General features: G+C 40.8%; 1 protein-coding gene across 4 annotated transcripts in view; it reads left to right on the top strand.

Annotated features, from left to right (window-relative positions):
- The window catches only part of ANKRD55 (ankyrin repeat domain 55), a 92,807-nt gene that overhangs the window by 6,393 nt on the left and 61,971 nt on the right, over window positions 1-24,443 (top strand). For all 4 annotated transcript variants that reach the window (XM_055146776.1, XM_055146795.1, XM_055146799.1 and 1 more), the window contains 2 exons: window positions 14,567-14,689; window positions 23,482-23,612. In XM_055146776.1, coding sequence (XP_055002751.1) covers window positions 14,567-14,689; window positions 23,482-23,612 — 254 coding nt within the window. The remainder of the gene's footprint in view (window positions 1-14,566; window positions 14,690-23,481; window positions 23,613-24,443) is intronic.

Here is a 24,443-nt window from a genome sequence, read left to right as displayed (position 1 = left end):
AGTAGTTGCAGTACCATGTGATGTGGCAAAAAAACAGTACCATGTGATGTGGCCAAAAAACAAACAGAAGAAAGTCTAGTGATTTTTTTTTTTTTTTTTGCTTTTTGGGTCACACCCAGCGATACTCAGGGGTTACTCCTGGCTTTGCACTCAGGAATTACTCCTGGCAGTGCTTGGGGGACCATATGGGATGCCGGGGATCGAACCCAGGTCGGCCGCATGCAAGGCAAATGTCCTACCCGCTGTGCTATCGCTCCGGCCCCAGAAAGTCTAGTGATTTTTACCCAGTATTGTTCAAATGATAAATTTGTTTGTGTAGTTAATTGAAACCTTTAGTTTGGTTTCTCTTTGACAACTTGAAAACAGTACCAGTACATTGATGAGGCTATTATTTCCTTATTAGCTTACTGCAGGGCAAAGGGAATGGAAATTATTTATTCTAGTTCTACAAAGGAAATACTTCTGTTTCTGAATGTACTGAGAATTTGAAAATATACATGGGCCAGAGAGACAGTACCGGGCTAAGGCATTTGCCTTGCACTCAGCTGACCCTGGTTCGATCCCTAGCACCACATATATCCCTTGAGCATCACCAGGAATGATCCCTGAGCACAGAGTCAGGCATAGTTTCTGAGCATCACTGGGTATGGCCCCTAAATAAAAACAACAACTATATATATGCACACATGTATAATATTTAATTACAATATTTAATAGTATTCTAATTTTTTAACTTTTTGTTTATAATTATTTTCAAACTTAGGGGCTGAAGAGATACTATAGTAGATAGGATATAGGACATTCGTATTTGCCTTAAATTCAGCTGACCTGGGTTCAAATCCCAGCATCCCACACGGTTCCTGAGTCCTACCAGAAGTGATCCCTGAGCACATGGCCAGGAATAAGCCCTGAGCACCACCGAGTGTGACCCAAAAACAAATATACACTTTCAAACTTAAATTTTGTAAGAAGCAAATAGAACATTTGTTCGTCTTTTATCCGGTTTTACTTTATGTCTATGAGTCTATGGGTTGTTTACTTCGTTTGCTTAATTATTTGCACTTTTTCTGTGTTGGCCTGTGTTTGTTTCTCTCCCTCCCCTCTCCGTCTACATGTGCATGTTCGTAGAGACATGTGTGTGGACTTTAATCCATCTGCAGTTCAATCTTGTCCATTGACCTTAATGTCTTCCATTGCATCCTCCACATTCAGCATAGGATCAAATCTAGAATTAGATTTATCATGTCTTTTTAGTATCTATTAATCTGAATCATTTAGAAGATTTTGTCTATTAGGACTTTAACATTTGATTTTAGTTACTCTGTCTCTCTCTGTCTCATACACCTTTTCTCTCTTTAACACTGACTTTCTCCTTTTCAGTTTGTCTGATACTTCCTCATGACTAGATTTAGGTTGAACAGTCTCAACCAGAATACCACATAGCTGACATATCCACCTCAGGTTATCATTGCATTGTTTAAATCCTTTTAAATAGTAATTTGAGATTTCAGGTGATACAGTATTAGGTATCAACTGATTCTTCCATAGATTTATTTTTTTAATACTGAGTTACCACCCCATTATAAAATTACAGCCACTTCAAAATATGTAAGCAAAACAAAAAAAAATAACTCCATATAGAAAATATTGTATTCTCCTAACTAGCAAAAGACTTTCTTTTTCAGCAACTTAGCCCCAATCTGTTCCCAGCTTCTCAGCTGTCAAGATGAACTCTTGGGAACTCACCTTCCATGTGAGGGTTGGGAAATAGCTTCAAAAGGAAACAGAGGAAATCATGCCAAGAGTATGTATTTGTGGATGTTTTGGGACTTGGACCTCATTGGCAGTACTCTGGAAGTATTCCCAGCTTGGTACATTGGGGTCATTCCTGACAGTGCTCAGAGACCATGCAATGCTGGGTATCAAATTCAGGACTCCTGCATGCAGAGCATGTCCTCCAGCCTTTTAAGCCATCTCCCTGGCCCCAGGCCAAGAATATTAATCAGAAACGGAGAAACAAATCTGGTTACTAAGCAACTTGCAGGTACTGGCACTGTGCTAAATGCCTTATTCGCATTATCTCGCTTGCTGCTCACCAGTTAACAGGAGATCTTTCATTTCTAGTCTTATTGGAATCAAACACTTGCCCCAGTCACACAGGACAAGGAGAAAAGCTGCTATTTTAACTTTAGCTTCTGACCCGTCAGCCCTCCTCACAGACCCCTTCATCATGAAGTTATTCTTTCTGCATTCTGAGAGCCCTACCACTGTGCTATAGCTCCAGCCCACATTTTTCACTAAGGAAAATTTTTTGGATAATTTTTAGTGGATTATTCAAAATAAGAAATACAAAGTAAATAAATTAGGCAGATCAAAATAAATTAGGATCTGCCTTTAAGGCAGGCTTGGGTGGTGGTGTTAAAATTTGAAATAATGATGATGGAAAGGCATAATGGTGGTATTATTGGTGTTAGAATATTGAATGTAATAAATTGTTGTGAAAGATTTTATAAAAATAATAGTAATAAAATTTTTTAAAGAATTAGGGTGATAATGGTATAATAAACTGTAATAACCACTGAAGCCAAACCAAATTAATGGCTCAAGATTTGATGTGAGGAACCCAGCTGTCAAACATCTGATCTCTGTGCCACATGAAAGTGCTTCTATATGTAGATGATTACTTTTAAAGATTGAACTGTGTTTGGACTGGAAAGAAAATGCAATAGTTAAGGTGCTTTCCTTGTGTCTGTTTGACTCCAATTCAATCCCCAGCACTACATAGGTCCCCTGAACACCAAGAGTGATTCCTGAGCAGAGCCAGATGTGGCCCCCCTAACCAAAACAAACAAAAAGAGGAAATTATGAACACATATAAAACATTGGTGTTGGGATATAAAAGCACCTGGGATGCTACCTGGCTCAGAGGAATGGTAATTGCTTACTAAGTTACTTATATGATTGTCATAACAAGTCTCAGGGTGGCTAGAAAGATTTAATGAAATAGTACGTACAAAGCACTTGGAGCTGTTCCTGTCCTGAGTAATCTCAAAGTTCTAGTGATGCTTATCATGGGTAACCATAGTCATATGGATAACCAGTCTTTCCGGGTCAAAACACCCACCCATCTGTAATAAATGAGTGGCAGCGCACTCCTTTTTTATTTGGAAATTGAGAGAGTGATAGATTCACCTGAGCAGGAAAACTGACATGAGAATGAAATGAATCATTCAGCCAAGTTCCCAGACCACAGGATGCTTTTCCTTGCCCACTCGTGATTCCTGGTGTTCTGTTCTTAATTTTTCCCTTTATGTAAAAGTCAGCTGACTTCTTAGCTTTCACTGCCATGCTGGTGCCAGAAAGGTTTCTGGACTCCCTCCAGTATAGTAAGAATCTGTCTTGTTTTAAGGCAAAGCTTCAATTAAAAGAAACTTTTTTATAGTTTCATAATGTTTACTGGATAAAGCTTCCTTCAATATAGTTTTGTACTTTCAGTTGTACTGGCCATAACTATTTATTTTGTCTTGTCTTTTTGTTTATTTTAGCTTTTGAAATGACTGTGCATCACACACTTGCAGGATCTAAAGCGATGTACAGGGAAAATTTTCCCTTCTAACCTTTCCACACAGAAAGCTCTTCTCCCTGGAAACAGTGTAATGTAACCAGTTTTTAAAACATTCTTGTTCAAGTTTTAAAAAAATTATTAAGACACCATGATTTAGGCTTAAAAGCCGGCCTCACATGCCGGGGGGAAAAGACAGCTCAGATAGAGAAGGGAGCACCAAGTAAAGGGTGTTTGGAGGAGCCACTACTGATGGGAGACGAGTGCCAAAAGTAGACTATAGACTGAACGCGATGGCCACTCAATACCTCTATTGCAAATGACAGCACCCAAAAGGAGAGAGGGAGCAAAAGGGAATGCCCTGCCACAGAGGCGGGGTGGGGTGGGGGGATGGGGTGGAATGGTGGGAGGGATACTGGGACCATCGGTGGTGGAGAATGGGCACTGGTGGAGGGATGGGTACTTGATTATTGTATGACTGAAATGCAAGCACAAAAGTTTGTAAGTATGTAACTCTACCTCACAGTGATTCACTATAAAAATTTTAAAAAAAAGACACCGTGATTTACAAAGTTGTTTATAATTGAGTTTTAGATATAGCACCAGTCCCACCACCAGTGTCAACTTCCCTCCCCCAGTGTGCTCAGGTACCCTCCCACCTTCCCACCCCCCAATCTGCCTTTTGGACAGGAACATAAATTTTTATTGTTTTGGGGCCACACCCAGTGGTGCTCAGGACTTACTCCTGGCTCTGTCATCAGGGATCATTCCTGGTGGTTTCCGGGGATCATATGGGGTGCAAGAATTTAAACTCTGGTAGGCCACAAGCAAGGCAAGCACCTTACCCACTCTTGACAGGCACATTTTTAGGTTTGATTGTTGTGGTTTGGATCTCCTGCTTTCAGTATTGTTAACTCTGTAGTTTGGATCTATCTATCCATTCTCTATACCACTGATGTATCTGAAGCTCTTGACCCCTACCCCCTTTTACTTTCTGTCTGCTTCTTTTTGCAACCCTCCTGAATTTCTTTACCTCTCTGCCCTCCTATCAGTATTCTGAGGTCAAGTGTGATCAAATTAGCTTCCTTTTAATATCTTTAATGCAACATCTTAAACATCCTTTCAGGCATCTTCTGTGTCTAGTTTTTCTTATTCAAAGTATAAAAACATTTATTTTTACACATAAAATTAATATTGAGCCAGGGAGATAGCTTACTGGGTTGGAGCACATGTTTGTATGTGGGAGGCTTGGGTTCAGTCACCAGCATTGCATGGTCCTTCCAATACCAAGCCAGGAATAGCCCCAAGCACTGCAAGGTGTGCCCCCAAAACCAAATAAATAAATAATTTAAAATAAATATAATTTTTCTAAACTCCCCCTAAAACAATAGAAACTTTGACATGTCATTAAACATATAAATGAATCTGGTAACAATTAATCTTGCTTATATTATTTAGCCTTCCTATCTACAAATATGGCATCTAGCTCCACGAATTCAACTCTGATATTATATTTGTCAGTAGAACTCTGTCATTTTTTTCATTTCTTCCGAATATTTTGGTGAAATGTATTCCCTGCCATTTTATATTCCATTATATGTAATGAGTTATTTTCCTCATTTAATCTAATATAGTAGAACTATGACATTTTACATGTACTTTAAAATCTGGCTAACTTAATCATCTTAACTATTGAGTATTTGTTGTTATCTTGTACCATCCTGGAGAGATGGCTAGTCTCATGTTCTTTTCTGCTATTTAATAGCTGTGCCAACAATTACTTATTAAACCTCTGTCTTTGATTTCTTCATTTGAGATGAGGATTGAAAAATGCTACTCAGAGGCCAGAATGATAAGTTGCTTGCCCTGCCTGTGGATGACCTGGATTAAATCCCCAGAATTATAGTCTGTGGTCTCCCAAGCCCTACCACAAATGATCCCTGAGCTCAGAGTTAGGAGTAAGCCTTGAGCATCACTAGGTATGCCATCCACCTCACGACTCTTACCTACTTTATACATTTGTTGAAATAGTCCAAGTAAATAAAGCAAGTTTGCATGGCATAAGAGCAATCAGTAAAATTTTGTTCTTGTTAAGTTATGATTTTACTTTTCTTTTATGATTATTACATATCTTATTTTGCTGCAGGGGCAGAAGGGCCACACCCAGCCATCCTCTGGGACTATTCCTGGCTCTGTGCTTATGGGGACCAGGTGACACTGGGGATCAAACCCAGACCTCCTGGATGTAAAGCATGTGCTCTCACTCTTTGAGCTCTCTCTTCCAACCCCTGTATCTCATTTCTTATTGCTTCATATATTATTAAGGTTTGTCTTCTTTATTTTTCTTTTGTTTCACTTTTTAAAAAATATATATATTTTTTATTGAATCACTGTGAGATACACAGTTACAAAGTTGTTCATGATAGGGTTTCAGTCATACAATATTCCAACATTCTTCCCTTTGCCAGTGTACATTTCCCACCACCATGTCCTCAGTTACTCTCCTGCCAGACCCCCCCACTGCAGGCTGCCTCTGTGGCAGGCACTTTTCTAATCTCTCTCACTTGCTCACTCTCTCTCTCTCTCTCTCTCTCTCTCTCTCTCTCTCTCTCACATTCACTCTCTTTCTCTCTTTTTGCTTACTATTGCTTTACCTACTTCCAGCACTCAATTTTCGTCCAGAGTGATCATTTCTAGCAACCACTGTCACAGTGGACTTCTCTATCCTAACTGCCCTCCCCGCTCCAGCACTTGTAGCAGGCTTCCAATCATAGGCCAGTCTTCCTGGTCCTTGTTTCTACTGTCCTTGGGTATTAGTCTCCTACTATGTCTTTTTATATCCTACAAATGAATGCAGTCATTCTAAGTCTGTCCCTCTCCTTCTGACCCAATTCATTCAGCACGGTGCTCTCCATGTTTCCAGCGTGATACTCTCTTTGTCCGTCCAAAGCATGACTTCACTTTTCCTGGTGGCTGCATAGTATTCCACATAGTAAACCATAGTTTCTTTATCCAGTTATCTGTTCTCAGGCACTCAGAGTTTTTTCAGATTCTGGCTGTTGTGAATAGTGCTACAATGAGCATAGACATGCAGATGTCTTTTCTGCAGTATATTTTGGGGGCTCCGGGGTATATTCCTAGAAGTGGTATTGCTGGGTCTTATGGAAGCTCAGTTTCTAGTGTTTTTATGAATGTCCATCTTGTTTTCCAAAAAGGCTGGATCATTCAGCATTCCCATCAACAATGAAGGAGACTCCCTTTCTCCCTGCATTTGCGTCAGCACTGGTTGTCCTTGATCCTTTTGATGTGTACCAGTCTCTGTGGTGTGAGATGATATCTCATTGTTGTTTTTATTTGCCTCCCTCTGATGATTAGTGATTAGTAGAGCATTTAATCAGTAACTGATTAGAAATAAGCGTAGTTGTACTTAGATGTGTTAGGAATGCTATACAGGGCTGGGAGATAGCTCAAATGATAAAGTACACTCTTGAATGTGCAAAACAGAAATCTTATCATTGCTGGGTCCATTCTAACACCACTAGGAGTGGCCTTGGTGAACCCTGACCCACGACTGCCCCCCACCAAGGATGCAAAGATTCTTGATGTTGAATGATTCTTGGATATTGAATCTTTTAAAAATAATTATTGAATTAGATCAATTGCCATTCCCTATTTTACTTACACAAATATTTATTTTCCTTTTGGTCTCTGTGTGATATTTATTAGTAGATGTCAAAAACATCAAAATATATTTGTATTATATAATAAGCTTAATTTGGTCCTGGAATACTGTTCTTTCAATATCCAGTTGAATTTGACCCTGCAGAATGTAACTCGGGTCTTAGAATTCCATATTCACAAGCTGAATTGGCCTGTAGGCTTCAAATCATCTATTGGTATGTGTGCATGGGTGTGTTCAGATGCTGTGCACCTCACCAGTTTACATAACTTTAGAAAGTGAATTAGAAAAAAAATTCAAACTTTTTCTGCGCTTTAGAATGAGAATTATTTGTTGTTTGTCTTTTGAAAATTTGGCTTAATATTTGAAGAGAATTTTCACTACCTCACTTTAGAATCTGTGTGGTATTACCATTAACTGTAATTCTCTTTGATGTATAGTTAACTCTTCACAGACACATTTTCAATTAATGTGTATGTTTTATTTTTGCTACAAATTAGTATAATCTCTATACTCTAGACATCTATAAGAACAATGATGTCTGTCAGGCAGCAGAAGGCTGAACCACACAGCTTGTACAGCTGAGTTGCGAGTGAAGTACAGGGGCAACAAGACAGCTTAATGGGATGAGCACACGTTTTGCATGCAGGAGGTCCAGTTTATTCCCCAGAACCACATGGCCCCCTGAGCACTGCAAGTGGTGCCCCACCCTACAAAAACATGAGGTACAGCTTGCTGTGGGAGAGAATGTGGAATGTCTATCTAGCACCTAGAAAGGTCACAGGCTCATTGGCATATATAAGGACTCTGCGTCATGTGTGAATGGACAGGTATAGATCACACACATGAGTCAGAGAGAAAAACTGGAGATCTTACAGCGTGAGCTTTTGTGTGAGCTCCACCACTTTTGCCTTTTGTCTAAGCTCCACCACTTTTGCCTTTTGTCTGAGCTCCACCACTTACTCCCTGTGTGACTTGGGTTATTTCTGACTCCATGTAGGAAATGTTTTGCTTGGGGGCTGTATTCAGCAGTGCTCAGGGGTCATTCCTGGCACTGTGCTCAGAAGACCATATGTGGTACCAGGTATCAAACTGAGGTAAGCCTGATTAAGACAAGTGCCCTATCTGTAGTACTGGTTCTCTGGCTCCAAATATTTAAAACCTTAAGACATAGGTAAATATAACATTAAATGGAAAAATAAAAATTTCAAAATCCTATACAGCACAGTCTTTTTAAAATTTTGAGCCTCCCTGACAGTGTTACACCTGGCAGTACTGGGGAGACCATTCAGTTCTGGTGATCAATCTCAGGACCTCATGCAAGCCAGGCATTCACTCCAACCCTCTAAGCCATCTCCCTGACCCCCGTGTCTTATTTTTGAACAGAGCAAAAGTGCATGTGTAATAAGAACACTGTGTTCAGGACTGTTCATCATTGGCAGACACAGTGTTAAAGCATCTTTGTGCCTTTCAGTAAGGAGGATTAGGGGCCGGAGCGATAGCACAGTGGGTAGGGCATTTGTCTTGCACACGGCCGACCCGGGTTTGATTCCCAGCATCCCCTATGGTCCCCTGAGCACCGCCAGGAGTGATTCCTGAGTTCAGAGCCAGGAGAAACCCCTGAGCATCACCAGGTGTGACCCCCTCCAAAATAAAAGAAGGATTACCCACACAGCAGGAGCATGCAGCACCCACAGTTAAGAAGTTACCTTCAGTGAGCCTGACAGATAGCACAGTGGCCTTGCATATATCTGACCCAGGTTTGATCCCCGGCATCCCATATAGTCCCCCAAGCCATCCAGGTGTGATTCCCTGAATGCAGAATCAGGAGTAAGCTCTGAGTACAGCCCAGTGTGTCCCGAAAACCAAGAAAAGAAAGAGAAGGAGGAGGAGAAAGGGAAGGAGGAGGAGGAGAAGGAAGAGTAGGAGGTGGAGTCATCCACCCCGACCCAGCTATTAGACCTGCTTCATGACACCCTTCCTTCTGATGGCCCCAACTAGATTTTTGTTAAATCCTCTGTCATCTTCACCTGTTTTCTTATTGCAGAAGGAGAATTCGAAGTCAGGAGAAGGACAGTGATTAACTTAATAAGTGAACTTTATATCAATCAAGTCACACTAGAATTTCTAGAATTTTGTTAACATTTCCTTCAGGTTCTATCATTGTATTCCAATCCGTAGAACCTTCATGATGTGAAGGATGTGAGGGATTAGTGATTTGCATCATGAATTTAGCAAACCAGTCCTGCACCCTTGGATCTATAGAAATCAAGTCTTCTTCACTTGTTTCTCCCCTTCCAGAATCCTGAATTAAAAGAGAAATTACCCAAACCTCTGACTTTTCTGTGACATGAGAGGGAGGTGGGGGTGGGGGAGTCACATATTTAATCCAGAAGAAAGTATGGAAAGTCACAAGGGTTGGGATAGGAATAACAATCTCACTGACTTGTTAATATCCAAGTGCCTCGTAGGCCATCATAATCCTTCATAAACACTTAAGATTTTCACCTACCAGAGCACTTCTTTTTCTTTCTTTTTTTTTATTTTTTCTTTTCTTTTTGGGTCCCACCCAGCGATGCACAGGGGTTACTCCTGGCTCTGCACTCAGGAATTACTCCTGGTGGTGCCCGGGGACCATATGGGATGCTGGGAATGCAAGGCAAATGCCCTACCTGCTGTGCTATCTCGCCAGCTCCCCAGAGCACTTCTTGACACAGTATTTTAACATTAGTGAGATTCCACAAGACTCCAAAAAGTGAGATACCCCATATTCTCTTGATGCTATATAGGCCCATCCATTTTCGGCTCTAGGCATTAAAGCTTGAAGTACTATTAAGAGTTAGCATCATTGAAAAATCAAACTACATTCCAGAAAGACATCGCTGCTTAAATTTAGCACAGATATCCTTCTTCAAACAGCAACAATTCCATTTCTTAGTCTCCCGCTCGGTTCCCATACAGGAGAGATGTTAACTAAACATGGAATGCATTCACCCTGTCAGCAGCCACCTGAGAAATGTGGTGCTGAGCTCCATAAAATGAAAACTGTATTGCATCACCAATCTGGTCATGAAGAAATGTCTGATTGTGGCCAGATACTTACCCTGGAGATAATGTTGTTGCAAGACTTCCCCCTCTTAGAATGAAATCCTTTTTTGTCTCTTCCCCACTGCATAAACTTTGCTTTGAGTGTTTAGTCTCTCTAATCAGACATACAGGAAGTTAGGAACTATTTTTCTCTTTAAAATGTTAGAAGGAAACTTCATTTTCCTCCTCCAGCGTGACTGGCACTTTATAACACATTCTTAAAGCCTAATCCAATATACCCCGAGGGATTAGAAAAATAGCAAAAATGTTTCAGTTCACAAAATCTTGACAGCCTACTGAACCAGGCAAAAAGTCTCTAGGGAAAAGAAGATAGAGGTTCCTATCTGTGTGGGAGCAGGACTACTGGCAATAGTAATTGACATGCTGTGGATGCTTACTTGGAGCCAAGCAGTTGCTTAGAGGCACTTCAAATGAATCCATTCATTTATCTCTCAGAGAAGCCTTAATGGAAGAGTCTCTTAGTACAACTGAAGAGTGTAGAATGGAAGTAAAGAGGTTTAGCAACTTGCTCAAGGTCACACCGCTACAAAGCAGATGGTGGTGCAGAGAGAGACACTTTGGAGGTGGATGTTTACTCTTACCATTTTTTGGCATTGTCTCCTATAAATGTAGGCTATGGTATGTATAAACTGCATGAGACTAGTTCTGTTTCAACTGTGTGCCCGTTCTGTCAGCAACCTTAACTTTGTCCCTGCTTGGCCAGAATATTCTAGATTGACTTTTCATTCTACTCAGCAGAACTGGCAGCATCCTGGCTGGGGCACAGGTAGAGCCCACAAAGACTCTCTGTTTCCAGTAGGTGGCAGTATTGTCACAGGGAGCCATTAGGGCAGCGCTAGCACCCTCCTTAAAAGTGACAAGACCGGCTGGAGCAATAGTACAGCGGGTAGGGTGTTTGCCTTGCATACGGCCGACCCAGATTTGATTCCCAGCATCCCATATGGTCCCCCGGGCACTACCAGGAGTAATTCCTGAGTACAAAGCCAGGAGTAACCCCTGTGCATTGCCAGGTATGACCCAAAAAGCCAAAAAAAAAAAAAAGTGGCAAGACCAATTTATTGATATGGTATGTTCATGAGAAGCTAGTAAAACATACTTCTTATCATTTTAAAAGATAAACTGGCTTACTTTTGTAATTACTAAAAATACAAATAAATGTAGAGAGTTTGGGAAATATAGAAAGTTTTGAAAAATATCCAAAGGATTGTCTATTAACTTTTATGTATGTTCTTCCTGTCTTTTACATATTCCATATGTATATATGAAATCTTTTATAGAATACAATCTTAATCTCTTACATGTGTATTTCTTGTTTTATTTCTTCCACTTCATTTTCTCCACTTTCAGTCTCTTTCTGTGTGTGTATTCCAGAGTATACAGAAGTATAAATCTGTATACTTTATGCTTCTTACATACATCTATCTGTTTAACTTTCATACAGAGTCATGAAAGACAAAAGCCACTCAAACCATACTTTCCTCATAAGCTCATGGCTCCTTCCATATGAGCCCGCAATACCACTTTTGGGAACATATCCTGGGGGTGCAAAAAACACAGTAGAAATGACATCTGTACCTATATGTTTATTGCAACACTGTTCACAATAGCCAAAATCTGGAAACAACCTGAGTGCCTGAGAATGTACAACTGGTTAAAGAAACTTTGGTACATCTACACGATGGAATACTGTGCAGTTGTTAGGAGAGATAAAGTCATGAAACTTGCTTATAAGTGGATAGACACGGAGAATGTCATGCTACGTGAAATGAGTCAGAAAGAGAGGGACAGATATAAAAGGACTGCACTCATTTGTGGAGCATAAAATAACATAACATGAGACTGACATCCAAGGACAGTGGACATAAGGGCCAAGAAGATTGTTCCATAGAAAGCCTGCCTCATGAGCAGGGGTGGGGTGGAGTGGAGGTGGTGGGGGGTCAGGGAGGCGGGGGAAGGCAGCTGGAATAGAGAAGGGATCACTAAGAAAATGATGATTGGAGGGATCCGTCGGGATGGGAGAAGTGTGCTGAAAGTAGATAACGGACCAAACTTGATAACCTTTATGTATCTGTACTGCAAACCATAATGCTCCAAAGTAGAGAGAGAGTATGGGCGAAATTGTCTGCCATGAAGGCAGTGGGAGGGTAGGAAAAGGGGGGTAAACTGGGGATATTGGTGATTGGGAATGTCCACTGGTGGAGGTATGGGTGTTTGATCATTGTAACTCAAATATAAAAGCTGTAACCATATCTCACAGTGATCCAATTTAAAAAAAAAGCTCATGGCTTCATAGACAACTGATAAATAAATGATGGTGATGATGATGATGATGATGATGATGATGAACATAGATGGTAGATAGGAAGAGAAGAAACAATCACGTAATCTTAAATGCTTTATTATCTTCAATAAGAAAAAAGGTTTCTTTACTTTGATTCCATAAGGGCCATCAATAGTTCTTCTGTACCTATTTAGTCTCTTCTTCATTCTAAAAAAGTTTTTTTGGATAGTCTTTCTAGTTTAGGCCTGATTTTTTTTACCACTGACCACAATTCAAGCTGCTTCTACGGAACTTAGCTGAAAGATTCATCCTCAATTTCCTAATCAGTCTATTTCCTAATAATCTCATGGTGTGCCAGGGCTAGGAGGAACTCTAAAGTATGTTCTGTTCACCCTCACACATCTTCCCTTATCTCTACTTTGTGCTTCACTCTATCTGAATTCCTTCTGCAACATACCTTCTTGCTAGTGATTTAGCCAAAATTAGCCAGCCGCAATGATAGACATTCACTACCTCTGAGTGACCAGAACTATTTTTTTTACAGTGCTCTAACAATTGAAATACTTGTACTTTTTTCACCACTGTTATTTCTCTGCTGGAGTTTCACAGAACAATTTAGCCATAAAATTGTCCACTCAAAACCTCTTGAAAAAGTAATATGTACAATAACATTGAAAAATAACAAAATACTTGGGAGATACAAAAAAAACAACTACAAAACTTTGCTAAAAGAAATGAAACAAGGGACTGGAGGATAGTACAGAGGGTAAGGCATTTTTACCTTGCATGCAGCTGACCCAAATTCAATTCTGGCACCACATATGGTCCCCTGAGTACTACCAGAAGTGATCCCTGAACAGAGAACCAGGAGTAAGCTCTGAGCACAGCTGAGTGTACCCTCTTTCCCACCCCTCCCTTCAAATTAAAGAAAATGTCAATACATGTAAAGACAATATGTTTCATGGATTAGAAAACACTATACTTTTTTGCCAAAATATTAATAATACCCTGATATACAGAGTCAATGGAATCTCTATCAAAATTCCATGATGACTTTGCAGAAATATAAAAATATATCCTAAAATTGATAGAGAATCTCAAGCAACCCCAAGTAGCCAAAACAGTCTCAAACAACAACAGTGTTGGAAGCCTCAAATTGTAACAATAATGTTACAGCAGTTGTTATAACAGTCAGTGTCATACTGGCATAAAGATATATGTAGATGCCTGAAATCAAACTGAAAATTTAGAAAAATTCCTGTGGTCAATGGCCTGTCATCCAGATGCCAAGACCAGTCAATGAGGAGAGATGTCTAGTCAACAAAAAGTGCTGAACAACTGGCAACCTACTATACGGGAAGCAGCAGGCTGGATGGAGAAAGCATGAAGCAACCCCATCAGTCTCTCTTCTCCCCACCAGTCCCTTGCCACACCTGCCAGAAGCAAACCAGATTGCCAGGAGGTGTGGGGGTGATGCAGCCAGCAAAGGCTAGACCTTGGGGGGTGGGGAGTACAAGGAGGATAGAAATTGGGGAGAGTGCATGTAGTGGGCAGAGAATAGGAACCATAATATCTCTTGCAAAGAATTGAATCATCACTGAAAAGTAAAGCTACTTACTTCAGATGTGAAAGAAAATCCCAAAAGCAATATGACCCTACCCCTACCCCCCTATCCCACCCCATCTCCACCCCCCTCTCTGGGTTCACTGGCTGGATTCCTGGAGAGAATAGTAGAACCTCACTTGGACAAAAAAAAAAGTGAGTAGTGGTGTAACAACATGGTCTGCCCTGGTCCATCTGGCTTCAGAAGCGGTGAGGGTTATGTGATGAGGTTGACTCACCAGAGAGGGTCGTGAATCACTTGTGTGGGTGCTTCTTGTGTGGTGTTGTTCTTTCGGAGAACTCACTCTATACACTGTGTCTTTGATTCATGAAGGTGATTCATCTGAGGAAGTAGACCTGACCATGGTGTATCAGGCAGCCTCTAACGGAGACGTCAATGCTCTAACTTCCGTGATCCGAGAAGACCCTTCCATCCTAGAATGCTGTGACAGTGAAGGTGAGCTGGTATATGCGGGTGTAGGAATTGATTTATTGGGGTTTGGTGGTGGGGGCCACACCCAATGGTGCTCAGGGTATATTGCTGGTTTCACGCTCAGGAGTGACCTCTGGCAGTGCTTACTGGACCGTATGTGGTGCCAAGCATTGGAACCAGCATCATAGGATATAAAGCAAGTACCGTAGCCCCTATAATACTTCTCCAGCTCCTATTTATTTACTTTGAATCCAGAAGAATGTCCTGTTTAGTCTTTCATAGCTAACCTTCAGGGGTGAGCAGTTTTAATGACATTTCTGACAGGTAATTTCAAATCTGAGGGATAAGGAGTATCTTGCCTTTAATACTATGCAGGTCTCTTAATAGTTCTTTTTTTTTCTTTTTTTCTTGCTTTTTGCGTCACACCCGGCAATGCACAGGGGTTACTTCTGACTCATGCACTCAGGAATTATCCCTGGCAGTGCTCAGGGGACCATATGGGATGCTGGGAATCTAACCCGGGTCAGCCGTGTGCAAGGCAAATGCCTTACCCGCTGTGCTATCACTCCAGCCCCTTAATAGTTCTTTAAGTGGGACTTTTGGACACAAATCTTCACATTCTTTTGCATCACCTCTTACAGTGAAGCCATTCCATGTACCTATATTTTCAGCTTGTCTATGAAAGAGTAAAGTAGACCAGACACTCAGCTAGAAAAGCAACTTTTGGTAGCAGTGGGTGTTAAAACAGTGTGAGTTCAAGGATTCCTGCTTCTGGAAAAACAGAGTAGATATGCTTTTTTTTTTCTATACCTATTCTTATGCAACTAAAATATTGGCCATTATATAGATAAGGCAAATTCAGACTTTGAAAGGTGGAGAGAAAATGATAGCCTGGCTAGACACTTGGGGCCCAGAAGTGATATAGTAATAAATTCCATGGTTTTGCTTGTGTATATCCCAGACTTAAGATTTGAAGAAACCAGGAACTCCAAAATGCCAACAGACATGGACTAAAAAAAGTCCCTAACCAAAGTCTGCTGTCACCATCTAAAGGACAAGAAAAGAAACAATCTAAGAAAACAATGTCTTTAACTAATGTCCCAGGGCTGGAGAGAGTACAGGATCTAAGGCGCTTGCCTAGCATGCAGCCAACTATGGTTTGAATCCCCTGCACCACATATGACACCGCCCCCACAAAGCACAGAAATAATCCCTTAGCACCTAAGGACTCTATTCCAGCAAATCCCTTTCCTCTCTCTTTCTCTCCCCTCCCACTCCCCCCTCCCCCCCCGCCCCCCCTCTTTCTCTCTCTTTCACCACACCTCACTCCAGGAACATAACATGTGGACCAGGAATCAAACTAGTATTGTAAGTACTTTCACCATTTTATTAACTAGGGGTCACTATCTCTTGACCCCTAGTTAATAATTTTTAATCAGTTTACTTGGCCCAAAAGGAGTTTGGATTTTCTGATCATGACAGTAAAATGTTTGTGTAAAAATGAGTGGTCGCTCCCTAATTTAATCTTGGGGACTTTTGTTTGTTTGTAAAACAGAGTCACTTTCACATCTGCCTTCAGGCTGGAAGTGAAAAGTGGGAGTCAAAGGTTAAATACCAGGTGTCTGATAAATGCAAAAGCCACACAGCATTCAGTTCTACTCTGTATGCACTGACTATGAAGACATGAATAAAGCAGTTCCAAGACAGAAATTTATAGCACCAATGCATTGATTAAGAAAGAGAGATATTGGACTGGGAAGATGCTCGAAGGGCTGGCGTGCATGCTTGGGATTAATCCTCAGGGACAATTCACAAGCTGCAAGCCTGGAGTAGCCCCAACACCACCATGTGTGACTGAAAAACAAAACAAAACAGAAAAAGTGGGAAGTATTCCGTCAATAATCTAAGTTCTCTTTTTAAAGAACCTAGAGTAAGAGGGCAAAATAAACTGAAAGGAAACAGAAAGAACTTAAAAACAGTAGACAATAACATTGAAAATTAAAGAGAGAGAATTGATTCCTTGCAAAGAATGATAAAATTGACAAGTCTCTAGTTTACCCACGAAGAGAAAATGAAAGACAGCAATCAAGAATGAAATCAAGTTATCGTAGCAAAGTTTACAACAAAGAAAATTAATATACAGCTTGGCCTGCGTATGACTTGTTAAAATAAATAGATTCATTCCTCACAATTCCAAAATCCGTTTAATAAAACTTGGTATCTGAATAGTCCTATAACTCTTTTTTTGTTTGTTTGTTTTCTGGGTCGCCCGCCTGTCAGAGCCTGGCAAGCTACCCGTGGTGTATTCGATATGCCAAAACGTAATAATAAGTCTCACAATGGAGACATTATTGGTGCCCACTCGAGCAAATCAATGAACAACGGTACGACAGTGCTACATTGCAGATAGTGCTTTTTGGGTCACAGCTGGCAATGCATAGGGGTTATTCTTGGGTCTACACTCAGGAATTACTCCTGGCGGTGCATGGGATCCTGGGAATCGAACCTGGATCAGCCTCGTGCAAAGCAAACGCCCTATCCACTGTACTAACACTCCAGCACCTAGCTGTAACTCTTAAGAAAAATTTAATTTATAAATTAAAAGTCTCCGAAGAAGTCCTAGGACTAGATGTTTTCACAGGAGACTTCTACAAACTTTTAACTACTATCAATTCTACATGTTCAGCTAGGGGAAATTAGGGTGAGGGGACAGCTCTACTCAATTATGTTTCTTATGCTGATAACATAACAGGAAAAACATATTATGAAAAATTAAGCTAGTATCCAATATTTCTCATTTAAATAGATATATAAATCATTAGCAAGTTTAAAAAATAGAGCACATTAATTTAAAAAAAAAGTTATACATCATGACCAAGTAGTTATGTTCTTTTTTTTTTCCTTCTTCTTTTATTGAATCACTGTGAGATAGTTACAAAGCTTTCATGATTGAGTTTCAGTCATACAATGATTGAACACCCATCCCTCCACCAGTGTATATCTTCCACCACCAATGTGCCCAGTATCCTCCCACCACCCAACCCCCAAGTGGACATGTTCTTGCAATGATAGTCTAGTTCAACATCTGAGAAGTAATATACACTTGGAGAAATAATACAGTGGAAAAGGCGCTTGCCATGCATATTGCCAGCCCTGGTTTGATTACTGGCATCGCATATGGTTCCCTGAACAGCACCCTGCGTAACCAATAACCTAAACCAGTAACCAATAACCAAAAAGGAAAAGAAAAGAAACAATGTAATTCCTTATTTAGTTTTGGGGGCACACTCAGCTGTGCTCAAAGGTTTACTCTTGTTTTTGTTTTATGGACTACACTTGGTGGTGCATGGTGGCAGACAGAAGTTACTCTTGGCTTTGCACTCAGGAATTACTCCTGGCAGGACTTAAGGGACCATCTGGGATGCTGGGAATAGAACCAGGGTCTAATGCCTGCAAGGCAAATGCCCTATTCACTGTACTATCTCTCTGCCCCTCCACTTGATTGATTTTTCAATGCAAACTCATGAGTGAAAACTCTCAGCAAATCAGGAAGAGATAAGAATTTCCTCAATTTGATAAAGAGTATCTTCAGAACTCCACAACTAACATTTTACTTATTGGTTAAACATTGAATGTTCTGCTTCTAAGACCAAAACACAGCAGTCTGTTCTCACTCCTGTTCCATAAAAGATCTAGTCAGTATTTAAAAATAGAACAAGGAAGTAAATATAAACAAAAAGAATAGGGACTGGAGTTCCATCTGGAAGGCTGGAGCACATGCTTTGCATGTGGGTTCCCAGGTTCAATCCCCAGTACAGTGTGATTTCCTGAGCGCCTTAGGAAGACAGGGAGACGACCTCCCTTCACAACCACCACCCACACACAGAGGTGAGAGTAGCCCCTTGAGCACTACTAGGTGTGACCCAAAAATCAAAAGAAAGAAAAGTGAAGATGGGCTAAGATCAAGAGGAAACTTTAGGTCATGGGTGAAGGGTTGAAGCTGGTGGCAGGTTTGGAGTTGGAAAATTAAATTATTGGAGCTCTGTTATTAACAGCTTTTTCAATCACAGAGCAGTGCCAAAAATAATAATAATAGTAATAGCAATATAAAAGGAAAAAATACTGTCCCTTTTTTCATGATTTAATTAGAAAATCCTAAGGAATCTTTCTCTAAATTCAGCAGGACTATAGGCTGCAAGATAAATACACAAAACTATATTTCTGTATGCAAGAAATGAACACAAATACCCAAATTAAAACCAAAATGACATTTAAAATCACTCAGTTAAAAATACTTGGATATAAAATAATAAATTTGTGCAGGAATTACACAGTGAAATCTATAAAATGCTGATAAAAGACATCAGAGAAGATAGAAGCAAACAGACATTATCATGTTCCTGGATTAGAAGACAGTTTAGTAAACACGTAAAGCTCCCTATTGCATATGCAAATTTAGTAAAATTTTTATCAAATCCCAGCAAGAATTTTTTGTAATATAGATAAAATTATCTGAATTTACGTAGAAAGCAAAGGAACTGGAATAATTAAAACATTTTGGTAAAAGAAGAATAAAGTAGAGGAATCAGTGTTACCAAATTCTCACGACTTATTGTGCAACTACAGAAAAATTGGCATGTAGCTCAATGGGGAAAAATCAGAACTCAGAAATTAAATCACATAAATATGCTCAGCCAATCTTTTGACAAAGGTGCAAATGTGACTTTGTAGAAGAAAGTTTCCTCAATGAATGGTATGTGGGCTTCGCCAGCCAAGAAGAGGAAATATTCCTCTTTCCCGGTTGTTTCCCATTTTTGGGGAGAAACGCGGCGTGGCGTCCACCATACTATGAGGCATGGGAAGGAGGATGAGGGAAAAAAAAAAAGGAGAAGGAAAAAGGGGAAAAAAAAAGAGTTATGTACTTGGAGCAGTGGGGCTATATATCTCCTCATTCTCAGAATGGAAAACTAACTATCAAATGCTTCCTTGGTAGTAAGGGCTGTCTTAGTTGGGGGGAAACTCCAACAATAGTGAGTTTTGTGTTGAATTATGGAATGTAATCAAGGTAAAGAGAAAATGAAGTGAAATTCATCACTTATGCAGTTGGGGGTGGGGGGGGCGGGGGCGGGAGGTATACTGGTGTTTTTGGTGGTGGAATATGGGCACTGGTGAAGGGATGGGTGTTTGAATATTATATAACTGAGACATAAGCCTGAGAACTTTGAAACTTTCCACATGGTGATTCAATAAATAAATAAATAAATAAATAAATAAATAAATGGTATGTGGGCTGGATAGATATCATTGAGGCTTGCATTGCATGCAGCCAACCCCAGTTCAATCCCCAGCACCACACACAGTCACCTGAACACCTGGTAAAATGATCCCTGGGCACAGATTCTGAAGTAAGTACTGAGTACTGCTTTATCCAACAACCAAATAAATAAATGGTGCTAGAGTGCACAAATACCAAACAAAATATTGCTAAATCAAAAAGACAGCCTACTGAATAGGAGAAAAATATTTGCATACCACTTACTTCCAGAGAGTTAATATCAAAGATAAAGAAAAAGTGCCAGAGAACATAGGCTTTGCATGCGTCACTCCCCAGTTTGATCCCTAGTACCACATGGTCCACTGAGCACACCGGGAGTAATGCCAGAGCACAGAGCTAGGAATAGCTCTTAAGTACTTCCCGGTGTGGCAAAACAGAAGAAGGGGACGAAGGGGAGGGGAGGGGAGGGGAGGGGAGGGGAGGAGACGGAGGAAGAGGAGGAGGAGGAGGGAGACCAGCAGGACAAGGAGGAGGATGAAGAAGAAAGAAAGAGAAGAAAGAAATAAAGTCACAAAGCTCAACAACAGAAAACTCAAACCACTCCATTAAAATTGCTGAGCAAACACTTTTCCAAAGAAAACACACAGATGTGCCAAAAGACACATGAAGAATTGCTCTTTATCACAGATTATGAGAAAAAAATGCAAATCAGAAAGAGATATTACTGATGGAAAACAGGCACATGAAAAATCGCTCCATATCTCTGATTATCAGAGAAATGCAAAGCTAAATATCAGAAAGATATTGCGTCACACCAGTGAGAACAGCCTAGATCCAAAAGGCCAGAAATGTTATGTTCTGGCGGGACTGTGAGCAGGAGCCCTGGCTCACTGCTGGTGATGATGGAAACTGGGTCAGCCTCTATGGAAAACATGTAAAAACTGAAAATAGAACCACCTGATGACCCAACAATTCCACACCAAAGAGTCTGTCCAAATAACACAAAACACTAATTTGAAAGTAAATATGGATTTCTATGTTCATTACATAGAATAACCTAACAACAGATGCTGGATAAAAAAGATGTGGTATATAGGTATACAATGAAGTGCTACTAGGTTATTAGAAAAGATAAATCTCAACTTTTGCTGCAACAAATGGATGGAACTGGAGAAGAGGGTCGTGCTAAGTGTATATAAGTCAGAAGGAGAAAGCCAAATGCTTTATAATTTATGGATCATTCTTATGTGGTATATAAAGAAACAAAATGATAGAACAGAAATTGTTTGATGAAAACAAACTCCAGTCTCTGATCACAGAACGGATATATCAAGAGGGGAAGAGAGTGGGCAGAAAGGGTCATAAGGACTGTCTTGGGGGAACACTGGCACTTAGGTGGTGGGTGTGATACAGTAACACTGTATCCCTAAATCATGGACATTTATGCTCTTCAATTAAAAAAATTGTTTTAATAATGTGAAAATAATATGAAGCATATGCAAATAAATGCTGCTGAGATAATTCAGCACCCATTATAAGGAGAAGAAAGGCAAGGGAGAGAGACAGAGCCAGAAAGACAGGGAGTGTAAGGGAGGAGAGAATTTTCACTATCCAGAAGAATCACAGCCTCAATATGAATCTCTAAAAGACATCTAAACATATCTGTGCTGAACAAGAGATAGCATATAGAGATTTTCTTTCTTTTCCTTGAGTAGCAGAAATACCCAGATCCTGCCTCACCAGGCTGGTTTGGCCCAACAATCCTGCAAAACTGACAATTAAAAAAATGCAGAGTAATAAGGAAAAAAAAAAGCAGAGCACTCTGAAATGGATCCACACAAAGTATGCTCAGAGGATCAGATTCCAAAAGTGCCAGCAGAATATAGTGGAAGAGCTTCGCCTCTTCCTCTGGGGATGCTGGAGAGATTCAACTTCCATGAGCCCAGAAAAAGAGGAAGAAAAGCATTGGTCTCTATTTCAGATGTCACACTCCATTGCTGCGTTTACCTGGTACAAGTGTCTGGAAGAGATCTCAGTGGGAGAAATAGGATGAGAAACTGTCTCATGAGAAAGCCGCAGTCTTTGAGTGAGAACAGCAACCTGGAATCGATTCATTCTCAGGGAGCTCTGAGGCCCGAGCTGGCAGTTCAACTGGAGAAGAAACAGCATTCTTTTGAATCCAAAACCCACTGAAACAAGACTAGCTAGGCAGAAGATTGTGTCTGAGGTTTGGGTTCTTAGCCCAATGGGGTGGGAAACATCTGGGTTCTGCCTTGCAGGCTGGCATCAGCTCTGCGAAGCAAATCTTTATGGATAATTGTGACTCTATCTTTATTCAAGAGGAAAGTATGCAGCTAAAACAATGCCTTGGCCTTTATCATTTCCCCCATTAAAGGAGAGGGTCTGGAGAGGTAGTACATGTGTAAAGGCGCTTGCCTTGCATGTAGTCCATCCATCCCCAGCACCTCATGGTCCCCCAAAGCATCATTCAGTGTGGCCCAAAATATGCCCTTCCACCAAAACAAAAAAAATACTAAAGTGATTTCAGTAGAGGCTGTCACTCTTATTATTTGTTTGTTGTAGTAGTTGATAAGGGGATCATACCTGGCTGTGCTCAGGGTTTACGCCTGGCTCTGTGCTCAAAGATCACTCCTGGTGGGCTCAGGCACTATACAGAGTGCTAGGGATTGAACCCAGGCATGCAAGGCAAGCATGCTACCCACTGTGCTGTTTTGCAGTGCCTGGACCAAACTCAGGGCTTCACAGAGGCAGGTGGGTGCTCTACTGCTGAGTCACATCCTGGCCCAAGAGAACCATTTTGAGCAAGTCTAGGTTAGACTCCTATCACTTCTCTTATCTCCCACACATTCTATACAAGTATATTACTGGGCCTCTCTACTAGCTGGGACTGCTTTCCAAAGGTGCTTGCAGGTTCCACACTGTACAGATTAAGTCAAGGAAAACTTGCCTGTTATGGCCCAAATTACACAGATTCCCAAGTCTTATCATCTGCAAAAAATGGTGTTTGATATTGCTATTTTACAATGTCAGGAATCAAATCCAGGGCCTCACACATGCCAAGCAAGTAATCTGTGGCTGGACTACAGCTACAATCCCCTGTATCACATGTCTTAGTCAAGCAATTACTGCAAAATTGCAGAAGATTGAATAAACCAGAAAAATTCACTTTATATACACGTATCAAGTATCTTATTTTTCAATGGCTTGGAATGTATTCAGGATAGTTTATTCACCTGTAAAGAACATACTAAATAAACATGTACAGTCTGTTTATATATTTTTCATCAAATGCTATGGTTATTATTACTGTTACTATTCTGGGTTTTGTGGTGGTACACCCACCTAGCAGTGCTTGGGGACTGGTCCCTGTGAGGTGTCAGGGGTCACTCCCAGAAGCGCTTAGGGATGGAATGCAATGCCGGAGATTGAACTCATATGTAAAGCATGTGATCCAACCCTTGAGCTATGTTCCCAGGTCCCACTGAACATTTATACAAGTTGTTGATATGTCTCCTTGCAGGATGCACACCACTGATGCATGCAGTTTCGGGACGTCAAGTGGACACAGTCAAGTTGCTGTTGAAGATGGGGGCCAACATTAACATGCAGGACGCTTATGGGCGCACTAGTCTATGCCTGGCGACCTATCTGGTATGGTCTGTGTCTCTCACAGGTGCTAAAGAGTGGGGTGGGCCTAATGGGCCATGATGAGAGTCCCACTTACGGAAGAGTTTTCTTGAGTTTATTCTGCCTAATGGATCTAGTATGTGAAGTTTTGGTCCAATCACCTCTAACATTTGTGTGGCCCTTAGAGCTGGCTTCTATGAGTCGGGGTCCTTTTGGATCTTCCTTAGCTTCCTTTAAGACACACATGATACCATCATTATGAAATACCCTTTTACATCCTTGCTGCATTAGAATTTCCCTGGGGGGATGTCTGGAGACATTTAGTGCTTTTTCTGAGAGCACCTCTCAGCATTTCTGACTGGGTGGCTGCTCTTACAGCTACAGCTGACAGATGGGGTATAGGGGCCAGAGAAATATTAAAGGAGATAAGGTGCTTCCCTTGCATGTGGCTGAACTCAGTTCAATCTGACACCATATGATGCTCTAAGCAGCATCAAGAGTGCTCCTAAACTATAACTACCTTCTGAGGAGAGTTGGGCATAGTCCCCCTATTAAATAATTAAATATGCATATTAAACAATTACTTACTTACTCTCCTTACTCGTCCTTCCCAAAGATGCCACATTGGAGGCTCTTTCAGGGTCAGGGGAATGAAACCCAGCATTGTTACTGGTTTTGGCATATGAATACACCACGGGGAGCTTGCCAGGCTCTTCCATGTGGGCAGAGTACGGAGAGGCTTCTAAAATCTCAGGGCTAGGATGAATGGAGACATTACTGAGACCACTTGAGAAATTTGACGATCAAAGGGATGATGATGATGATGATGATGATGATGATGATGATGATTAAACA

The sequence above is a fragment of the Sorex araneus genome, chromosome 1, assembly GCF_027595985.1.
Source record: "Sorex araneus isolate mSorAra2 chromosome 1, mSorAra2.pri, whole genome shotgun sequence".
Taxonomy (NCBI): domain Eukaryota; kingdom Metazoa; phylum Chordata; class Mammalia; order Eulipotyphla; family Soricidae; genus Sorex; species Sorex araneus.
The sequence above is the reverse complement of the archived record's forward strand: the minus strand, read 5'-3'. Positions and strand labels throughout refer to the sequence as shown.